Source organism: Vigna unguiculata, chromosome 2, assembly GCF_037176805.1.
Source record: "Vigna unguiculata cultivar grain cowpea cultivar isolate G323 ecotype 2 chromosome 2, ASM3717680v1, whole genome shotgun sequence".
Taxonomy (NCBI): Eukaryota; Viridiplantae; Streptophyta; class Magnoliopsida; order Fabales; family Fabaceae; genus Vigna; species Vigna unguiculata.
The window spans coordinates 8,085,780-8,097,382 of record NC_140793.1 but is presented as its reverse complement, the minus strand read 5'-3'; the positions used below and the strand labels follow the sequence as shown (position 1 = coordinate 8,097,382).

The 11,603-nt window shown below is 32.3% G+C and overlaps 1 protein-coding gene across 1 annotated transcript; it reads right to left on the bottom strand.

The window, feature by feature from the left end:
* Positions 1 to 3,251, bottom strand: LOC114169462 (putative peroxygenase 5). The gene is made up of 6 exons (XM_028054622.1): positions 2,942 to 3,251; positions 2,699 to 2,818; positions 2,357 to 2,442; positions 1,102 to 1,196; positions 849 to 974; positions 1 to 365 (listed from the first exon to the last, which is right to left on the bottom strand). The coding sequence occupies exons 1-6, from the start codon at positions 2,979 to 2,981 to the stop codon at positions 218 to 220; spliced, it is 615 nt and encodes a 204-aa protein (XP_027910423.1). The 5' UTR covers positions 2,982 to 3,251; the 3' UTR covers positions 1 to 217.
* Positions 3,252 to 11,603: the final 8,352 nt, after the last annotated feature.

Sequence of the window (11,603 nt, the reverse complement as noted above, 5' to 3'; positions counted from 1 at the left end):
TTTAATCTAAAATACTGTAATATGTAAGAACACCAATTTAATACATTGTCTTCTTGTTTCACTATGTACAAACTTTTTAGGTATAAATTCCAAATGATGACACAAATACCTTTGACTTGGCAAATACAACAATGACGAACATAAAAGTAGACATACACTTTGAATGTTGAAACAAGCTTCCATCATAAAAATAAAAATAAACTGTGTCTGAAAATTTTTACTTCTTTTTGCCTGAAGAGTGTTGGTTTTTCAGCTGTTCAAACAAGCTTCCATCATAAACACCTCTGATTGTATCTTTTTGAAGCAAACCACTCTTATCTTTTGCAAGTTTGTAAAGTATGTTCCATTCCACAAAACTACCAATTCTGTGCATTCATCATCATTGCAACATGTTAACGATTACTTGTGAAACCACCAAAAACTATCACTAATTTCATATAATAGCTAGAGTTTTTGTCACAAACTATATATAAATTCTTAACTATACAAGACAAATTTTTTCATACCCGGAAATAAATAATCATAAATATGAGAAAGTATATAGTTATCAGAAATTACTAAATCAACTTTGGTTGATTAAAAGTATTTATAAAAAAAATCAAAGAGTAACATGCTATAATATGGTATAATTTACCTTTTTTACAAAAAAATATGGCTAAAAATCATGCATGATCACATATAAAGATAAATCAAACATCATAAACATATTTTTCTAACCTTAGATTTCTAATATCGATATAACAGACCATGCATTTTAAGCATGAATCATCATGCATAATCAATTTTATAACTTTTACAATTAATAATATTAATTATTTGTGATTAAATGATATATATGACAAACTTACCTTCCTGTTAAATTCTTAGGCTCTCTATTTGCCTTAATCATTTCCTTCAACTCATCATATGTCAAATAATTTGGATTTGTATGTGCATGCTTGCTGAAAATTGCTTCAAACTTTGAAGGAACAAACCTAAACACACCATAAAGTACATAAAAATAGAGATTTATCAATGACCATGAAAATATATAATAATGTTTTGTAATTTTATGACTAAAATTATTACCAAAAGATATTAAAAAAAATTGAACAATTATACCTTCCTTCAGTATCATAGACTCCACTGTCACTGCCATGCTTGCCTAGTTGGATATTTTTAACTTCAATTGGGAAAAGTAAAGATGGAAACTTTCCCTACACCATGATAAGTTAATAAGTGATGCAAAACAGACATTTTTTGGGCAATTTATTTTAATTAGTTAGTAGAATTACAAATATTAAATAAGTTATTGAATCATTCAATGTGTATTTTTTTTCTAAATATATAGATAACGAAATTATCATTAAATGAATAAGTTAATGATTCTGATTTACTCAAACTGCTTAGAATAAAATATTGTTACATTTCAGTTATATTTAATTGAAAATGGAAATACAAGCACAAAAATATATTTATCTACATTTTTATGTAATAAATAAATATTACAATAAAATGGCTAATTAATAGATTAAATAAATATCATAACTTTATTATTAAATAAATGTTAAAAATATAACAGGTAATTACTCTTAATTTAATGTAATTATTAAGGATTCATTTTGGAAAATAAAAATTGTAACTATTAAAACTGATGGCTAAGAGAGAGAGAGAGAGAGAGAGAGAGAGAGAGAGAGAGAGAGAGAGAGAGAGAGAGAGAGAGAGAGAGAGAGAGAGAGAGAGAGAGAGAGAGAGAGAGAGAGAGAGAGAGAGAGAGAGAGAGAGAGAGAGAGAGAGAGAGAGAGAGAGAGAGGGATTGCTGAAAGGGAGTTCTCAATAATGACATAAGAATAAATTATTATTTAAATTTCCAAAATATTATTTTGGAGATAAGAACTTTCTTAAAGTACGGCACAGGGGATCAGATACCTTCTCTACTGCCATAAAAGGGATAAGATATTTTAAGGGCAATGGTTTGTAATTTCATCACTCCATCACTTTGTTTTCTTTGTTTCACCATCCACCATGGTTAAAATTCTCAATACACCCTTTTCTACTCACTCTCAATTCAATGGATTAAATTTTTTAAAAATAGTAACTTTAATATTAAAAGGTAAAACCCATTAGTATCTTTCATATTAAAAGATAGTAACTTTAATAAGTTTTAATTAACCAAATTGTATATAAAAAAGTTAAAAAGAAAAAAAAAAGTATTATACCAGAAAGAGTGGAAGGAAAATCTAAACAACCACCTACTTTCATCCTTTTTAATTTTTGATAAAAATCATAAATTTAAAGAGAAAACATGGTAAGGATTTTACTGAGATTAAAATAGACAAATACTTTAAGAAAACATATAAAGAGTTTTGAGAGTTACAGGACGAGTAGTCTGACTGAGAAACAGATTGATGAAAATAGCACCTCCAATGGACAATAAAATCCCACTCCCAATCTCACGCATTCCTGCACATACTCAAAACACAACCATAAAAATTACCAACTCCAAAAATTTTCTTAACTCTATGTATCATAAACTTTTTCTAATTTTTCTACCCTTTCTACAACTGGGTTATAATATAAACTCAATTTTTCATTTCTTTTACATCATGATCTTTTCTTGCAGAACTGGCTTGGCAAACTTTCAAAAACCACTAACCTTCCAAAATGATCAGTAGTAAGAAGGAAAAAAGATTGAGAATTGAAGGGAAAAAGTGAAAACCTTGAAAAGTTTCCCATGGATAAATGACACCATCTTTGTTTATGTCAAAGAATGCAGCATGCTTCTGCAGAACGTTGTCTTCAAGTGAAATGGATTTCTCTCCAACCACACCTGCTACTTCTGCAAACATTCAAGAATTTGAGCATAACATTAGAAAGTTTCTGAAACTATTTTGACAGAAAAAAACCAAACTTTGAACAGAAATTTTCTGAAAGCATGAGTTGTTGTTACATGCATACATACCCTCTTGTTTGTGGTTGAGTGAGGGTGGTGAAGAAGCCATGTGTGAGTGAAATTAGAAGCTAAAGAAGATGATATGTATGATAATGGTTAAGAGATGAGATGAGATGTGTGCATATATAGGTGAGGGGTTGCATATGATGAAGCAATCATGGGTCTGAGAATTGGACACGTGTAAGTAAGATCTTAAGCCGCCTTTGATGATCTGATTCTGAAATCTTTTACTTCTTCGTCTTGGTAACGCAACAGTTGTGATGATATGGTATGGCAACAAGTTGCAGAGATATCAAGATTCCAAACAATTTTGTTCTCAAGAGTTCTTTCGGTCGGTTCCGCAGAAGTGGAGATCAAATGGATATTTTATAAAGAAAAGGGTAGATAGTTTTCGGTAAAATAACTATTTGTTTTACTTTTTTAATAATTAATATAATTGAAACAATTAATGTTAATAACCGTTAATTTTTAATGAATATTTTAAATTTTAGAAAAAACAATAAATTAAACAATAAAAAGTTTTTATTTAAAGATAAATGTTTGTTAATGTTAATCAAATGTTTAATTACCTTAAATAATTTAAACAAAATTAAGAAATTCAATTTTTTTATATTAAGATTATAATTTTTGTTTTTGAGATTTAATAGATTTTTTAGTATTATAATTTTTATTGAAATCATTAAATGATTCTTATTTTTTTCGTATTATTATAGTTCTCATTTTTGTTAAAGAAATTAATGTGATTCTTCTATTTATTAAATTGATACTAAGGGAAACAATGTGGATTGTAAATTATACTTGACATTGCATGTAAAAGACATGTGATGCTGAAATTTGGAGTGTTAAAGTTAGTCAAATCAAAATTGGTTAGTAAAATGTCATTGATAAATTTTATTGGCAGGTCACGAAATTTAAAAGTTAATTTATATTATATTTTATATATATTTTTTAATTTTATTTAGATTTTATTTTAAAAATTCATAATTATTCTTTAAATATTTATGAATATCTATGGATTTTTTAAAATTTATCGTATTCTTTGAACAAATATCACACGTATGAGTCAAATTTTTTATTGCGGATAAACATTACATATGTTCGATCAAATTTATTGTCAGTCCTACATATGATACTCATTTTATGGTACATTGTCATTCTCTAAATAGGATCAACACAAATTTATAGAAGAGACTAAATTAATTATTTTTATCAAAAATAAAAATTATATTGAGATAGAAAAATTGAAAAACTGAATTGAATAATTTTAACAAGATAAAAAAGATTATAAAATCTGTTAAATATCGAGAAAAGTTGTATAAAGTTAATCTTTGTGTTTAAAATACACATAGGATGAATGTATTTATAATAAAAAGTGATACAAGTATATATGGAATTCAAAAATAAATATGGTAAATAAAAGATATTATTATAAACAAATTTTAAATTGTTTAAAAGAATTTGAAAGTGTTAAAAAACAGATCTGTCTAATAGCTCAACCCAGAGAGGGATCTGAATTGATTAATGAGTCTTTCACTTGTTTAAGTTGAATCTTGAAAGAGTCTTTAAGTTTTATAACTCAATTAATCAATTTCGCAGTTTTGTGTTAATGGACTGTTTAAGGCAATTAAGAAAGATTGTAAGAGAAGAGAAAAACCAAGACACAACAGTTTATACTGGTTCGATTCAAAAAGAATCTACGTCCGGTCTTCTCCTAAGTAAACCCACTTAGGAGGATTCCACTAATACAATTAGGATCCAAGAATTACAAGAACACCTATATAATTCTAGAACCTACAACCCAAGAACTTGATCTACCAATCAAGAACTCCCTCTAGGAGCAATGCATCCACGCAATTGCACCTAGACCTACACTTCACACAATGAAGCAACTGTAATCAGAAATACAATAAACAGAATCAAGAAACGAATACACCTATGTTGTGCAGATTTGACAATATGCTCCTTGATTCAAGCAAGACCCATCATGGTAGAATCAATTATCAATCTTCTTGGATCTGCACTTGAATGATCTTTCAGAATGCTCAATATCTCTGTGTCTCTCAAAAGGCTTTCTCTCAGAAGGAATCTCTGTGATCTGTCAATTTTCTCCAGGCTTAAAACAGATTTTAAAAACAGCTTTTATACAGAGTTCTCTATTGTCATTAATGGATTAGCAATTTACCTAATCGATTATCGTGAGTGTATTTTCACTGCCTTAGTGCAGTACTCACAGCTAATTCATTAGTTAAACAACTAATCAACTTATAATTGCACAAGCAAGAGTGTGATGGTTAATTACAACTTAATGCAGGCTTGATTTACATCTGATAATTTCATACAAACAGCTTAATGCACAGCCTAACTAAAACATGACTAATTCTAAACTGGTAATGCACATGAAGTGTAGCCTTGGACATCATCAAAACCATCTTCATATGAGTTGAAGTAGCTCCCCCTTTCAACAATCTCCCCCTTTTTGATGATGGCCAAAATATGTCCTGTAACATAACATCATTATGTGTCCTGCAATACAGAAACAAATAGCTTTCTCCCTCTTTGGACATTAGCAAAAAGAGCATAGGGGTGTAACACAACCAAACCAGGACATACCATGAACATCACAGAGTAACAATACAAAGTATGACAATACTAACAACGCAACAGGTGAAATCAGTAGCACATGTTAACATCAGAGTGCAGACAGCCATAAATCAAATTAGCAATTAAGTATTGCAATATCAGTTTAAATTAGTAGTGCAGAAGTTTATGGAAGTATAGAGCAAATAGAAACCAAGACCAATGGGATGGATAAACAGATCCAACAGCAGGAATATCAGAGTGCATACAGGCAGTTAAGGATTACAGTACTAGCAGATGACTAATCTAATGAATTATGTAGTGTTCAGAAGCAACAAATTAGCCATAGCAGGAAAACGATAATCCATTAGAGAATTACCTAATGGATTAATTTATGCAGAAATATGAAAAAAATGCACATGTTACTTCCTTTTTAGTGAACAAACTGATGAAGGATTGACCCCAACCAAGGATGAAGACACATGCTTAAGAAGACTAAGCATGTTTAGAAAGGAAGTTCACTAATCCTTCATCCCTTTCATTTGTGTTTGTTATTTTTGATTCCCTAAGTTGACTTAGTTGAATCAACTTTAGTTGACTTGTTGACCTTTGACTAGGTTTGACTTGTTGACTATAGTTGACTTGACTTAAGACAACATGTTAATCTATGTTTATTTGCTTTGTAGGTTAATTAGGAGTAAGAAAGAAATGCTAGGTGGCGCATGGTGATTGGGGAGCATAAATGATGTGGAGGAGAGAGTAAAACAAAGACATAAAACATAAAGTAAAAGGCATAAAGCAAGTGTACCTATGTACCTTTGGTCTCCTTTGTTTTTAGCACACTTTGACCACTTTTGGAGACATATGAGACACCTTCTTGGTCTCCTTTAGTGCTAGAACGAAATTAGCCTTGCACACACCATAGTTAGCTCTTTTGTCTCTCATTTTGTAACCTTATTTGACCTAGTTTCTAGAAGCTAGGGTTAGGTTTTTGTAGAGACATCCTTAAGTATCTTTTATTTTCTTAGAGGCCCCTAAACTCTTCTATTTAAGGGGTGCTCTACCACTTGTAAAAGGGTTGAACATTTTGAAGTAAAAACACTCTTGTGTCTCAACCATTTGTGAGAGTTTCCTCCCTTGGGACTGAATACTTTTAAGCCTTATCTTGCATAGCAAGTGGCAACACACATCCACTCATCTTCAAGGTTGCCATGGCTTCTAGCCTAGCCTTGTAGTGGCGTGCTTCTCACATTTTTACCATTCCTTTCCTTTCCATTTTATGTTTTCTTCTTCCTTTAATTGTTATTGGTTGTCTATGGTTTATGTTCTTTCCATTTCCTTTTTGTTTTTAATCAATCCATCATCTTCTTCTCTTGAGCTTTGTGAAAGGAACCTTCACATCTAGATAGCTTGCTATCTTAATGTCCAGTGGGGATTTCACTTAGCTTTCTTAATCAACTCATACCATATTCAGTAATCTTAAAAAGGAACAAGTTAATCCTTCATCACAAACATGTACTAAAATCAAAATATGGGAGTACTTCAACCAACAATTATACTTGATCACAATAGAAGAGGAACTTTTCACCTTGGCAATGCCTAAAATTTGACCTTTGTTATTATCACCTCTTGTAACATGACCATTAATTGGCTTTGTAAGATATCCTGCAGAAGTTTTTCACATCTCCTTTCATGTGTCTTGAGCATCCATTATATAGAAGCTACATTGTTTTCCTTGCATCATGACACACCTGAAACAAAGATTAAAGAGAAGATGCAGGTACCCAATTGAACTTGGGTCCTTTCATGTTAGTGGTTTGAGGTGTTCCTTTAGGTACCCATTTGTACTCTCCTTTAGGAACCCCACAATTTTTAAAATAGCAGGAATTTGATGCATGACCAAGTTCAGAATAGTAGGAGCAAATGACAGATGTTGGTTTACTCATATTTAGAAAATTTTTGGTGCCTAATGGATTAGATTTGCCACTGTAAACTATTCCCTCTTTATTAAGCACACTCCTTTAAGATCCTAACACTGCATCAAGGTTTGATCTTCCCAAAGTGGATTTTGAGAGAGTTTTCATTAGGTAATCTATCTTTTCTAGCTGTCCTGGGCATTTTTCACATTGGGGAGAGCTTGTGTCATCTTTGGACCTAAAGTGTTTCTTAGACTTCTCTAGTTTTTCAAGACTTGTTATCAGATTTTCATTTTCATTTTCCTCTTCGAGTTGCTTTACTCTACCTTCAAGCAATTTAATTTCTCCTCTACGCTTATTATTTGACTTTTGCAATTTTGTGGCTTCTTTATGCAATTCATTAAAAGCATCAAGTAATTTATAATAGTTGTTTTCATCATCATTGGAGTTGAAACTACTCACACTACTCTTAGAAGAGCTTGTTCCAGCCATAAGACAGAGGTTGGTCTCTTCCTCAATGCTTCCATCAGATTCACTGGATGAGCTGGAGTCACTGTTGTAAGCTTTCCTTTTCTTCTTGTGCTTGTCTGCCTCACCTTTCTCTTCTAGTTTTTGCTTCAGCTTGAGGACAGGGCATTCAGGTTTGATGTGTCCCATTTTTCCACACTCATAGCAGGTTGGAACATGTTTTTCTTGCTTCCTAGAGGATCTTTTAATTTTTGCAAAATTACTGTTAGATTTGTTCTTGTACTTTAGAAATTTTGAGAACCCCTTTACCATTAGTCTCAAAGCTTCACTGTCAAAGTTATAATCATCATTAAGTCATCTGCAGATTCTGCTTTCTTCAGTTTTACTACAGATTTTACAACACTCTTCAAGGCTATTGTGTGCCTCTTTTCTCCATCCTCTTCTTCCTTGAGTCTTCCGAGCTCTAGTTCATGTTCCCTTAGTTTCCCAAAGAGTGTGGCTATGTTCATGCTAGTGAGATCTCTAGATTCTGAAATTGCAGTGACTTTGGGCTGCCATGTCCTATTTAAGCTCTTCAAAATTTTGATATTGAGTTCCTCTTTGTCAAAAGTCTTGCCAAGAGCTAGGAGGTGATTTACTATATGTGTAAATCTTTTCTGCACATCAGAAATGCTTTCTCCAGACTTCATCCTGAACATCTCATACTCTTGAATGAGAGTGTTCTTCCTTGCCCTTTTAACTTCATTCGTGCCCTCATGGGTTACTTCCAAGACATCCCATATTTCTTTGGCTGATTCACACACAGATACTCTGTAAAATTCATCCAAAGTTAGTGTAGAAGATATAATATTTTTGGCTCTAACATCATAGTGTGCCCTCTTATTTTCATCAAGAGTCCACTGTGAGAACTCTTTAAGAACAATTTTTCCTTCCACTATCTTAATTGGTTTAAAAGGTCCATTCACCACAGCATCCCATACCCCTTTGTCCACTGATTCAAGAAAAATTTTCATTCTAATTTTCCAAAAAGGGTAGTTTTCACCAGCAAATAGAGGTGGCATGTTGATGGATGCCCCTTCAGCAAAGGTTTGAGATGTATTAGACATATCAGGATCTTTATAATCGATTATCGTGCGATTAACCAGCTTTGGTGCCAATTGTTAAAAAACAGATTTGTCTAATAGCTCAACCCAGAAAGGGATCTAAATTGATTAATGAGTCTTTCACTTGTTTAAGTTGAATCTTGAAAGAGTCTTTAAGTTTTATAACTCAATTAATCAATTTCGCAGTTCAGTGTTAATGGACTGTTTAAGGCAATTAAGAAAGATTGTAAGAGAAGAGAAAAACCAAGACACAACAGTTTATACTAGTTCGATTCAAAAAGAATCTATGTCCAGTCTTCTCCTAAGTAAACCCACTTAGGAGGATTCCACTAATACAATTAGGATCCAAGAATTACAAGAACACCTATATAATTCTAGAACCTAAAACCCAAGAACTTGATCTACCAATCAAGAACTCCCTCTAGGAGCAATGCATCCACGCAATTGCACCTAGACCTACACTTCACACAATGAAGCAACTGTAATCAGAAATACAATAAACAGAATTAAGAAACGAATACACCTATGTTGTGCAGATTTGACAATATGCTCCTTGATTCAAGTAAGACCCATCATGGTAGAATCAACTATCAATCTTCTTGGATCTGCACTTGAATGATCTTCTAGAATGCTCAATATCTTTGTGTCTCTCAAAAGGCTTTCTCTCATAAGGAATCTCTGTGATCTGTCAATTTTCTCCAGGCTTAAAACAGATTTTGAAAACAACTTTTATACAGATTTCTCTGTTGTCATTAATGGATTAGCAATTTACCTAATCGATTATCGTGAGTGTATTTTCACTGCCTTAGTGCAGTACTCACAACTAATCCATTAGTTAAACAACTAATCAATTTATATTGCACAAGCAAGAGTGTGATGGTTAATTACAACTTAATGCAGGCTTGATTTACATCTGATAATTTCATACAAACAGCCTAATGCACAGTCTAACTAAAACAGGACTAATTCTAAGCTGGTAATGCACATAAAGTGTAGCCTTGGACATCATCAAAACCATCTTCATATGAGTTGAAGTAGCTCCCCCTTTCAACAGAAAGATATTCACGGTCATTATCACTTCACAAAATTCGAACAGAAACAACAATCTGAGTTTTAATTTCATTATAAAAGGTTTGAAAAATATAAAATAAATCAGAACGATTTTTCATTAAAAATAATCAAGTACATATGGAATAATCATCAATAAAAGTAACAAAATATTGAAAACCTAAATTAGACTTAATACGACTCAGTCTCCAAATGTCAAATTGAACTAAGGCAAAAGGGGATGAAGCACGTTGTGAAACACTACTAGGAAAGGAACTACGATTATCTTTCCCTAATTGACACGACTCACACACCAAACTAGACAGCTTAGATAAGGTGGGAACAAGTTGTTCTAACGTGATCAAACTAGGATGACCTAGCTGAGCATGAACATGTGTGGAAGAGCGAAGATGATAAAGACCATGAGACTCACATTTGGTGCCAATCACTTGTCTCGAACTCTTGTCCTGTAAACAAATAGAAATTTTGGTAAAAGAAATAACACGATCAAGAGAACGAGTTAGATGACTAATGGATAATAAATTAAAAGAGGAGCTAGGGACATAAAAAACATTATCAATGGATAAAAAAGAAAAAAGATTAACCATACCAACACCATGAGCGAAAACCGTAAACACATTAGCCATTGTAACGGAAGGAAAATTATTCAGACAAGATAAAGAGGAAAACAAAGATTTATTACTAGTAATGTAATATGTGGCTCTTTAATCGAGAACCCAAGGATTAATAGAAGAAGATTAAGTTAAACCAAGGTTTACGATCGTCATACCATTTAAGAAATTCATTAATGATAGCAAATTTATCAACAAAAGGATTAGATGAAGGAGGATCCATAGTAGATGATTGTGAGGGAGGATCAGTCTGAGCAACAACAACAAATTGAGGAGGATAACCATGTAAAGCATAACACTTGTCAATTTTGTGGCCTAGCCTACCACAATGATCGCACTTGGGACGCCCTTTGCCTAACTTGTGAGAGCGATTGCGATCATCACGTTGAGATGCCAAAGTAGAGGGATCATCAAAAGAAATAGGTGGATCATTGATAGGTTTACATGGCACACGCAAGAGGGTGGAACAAGTAGAAGTAAAATTTTGTATAACTGGGGAACCCAATATCTGATCACGGACATGGGAATATTTATCAGCAAGTCTGTATAAAGTCAACCATGAAGAATTTTGACCGTTGCTCTAATTCTTGCGTAGGATTAGAGGTAGGAGGTAATAACTCATTAAATTCATGAAGAAGAGCATGCATCTTACCCATATAATCAACCATAGAGTCCTGATTTCGAGGGGCAACAACATTAAAAAGATTGTGACAAAAACCATAAAGGCGTTGAGTATCATTGGTGTATAATAATTTGACATGTTCCCATACTTCAAAAGATGTATCGTAGGCACGAAACATTGTTTTAAAGAAGATTAGATGTTATTCTTGTGAACCATGCATATATGGCATTTATAATAAGAAGTGGTATAAGTATATATAACAACAAAACATAAATATGATAAATAGAAGATATTGTTATAAACAAT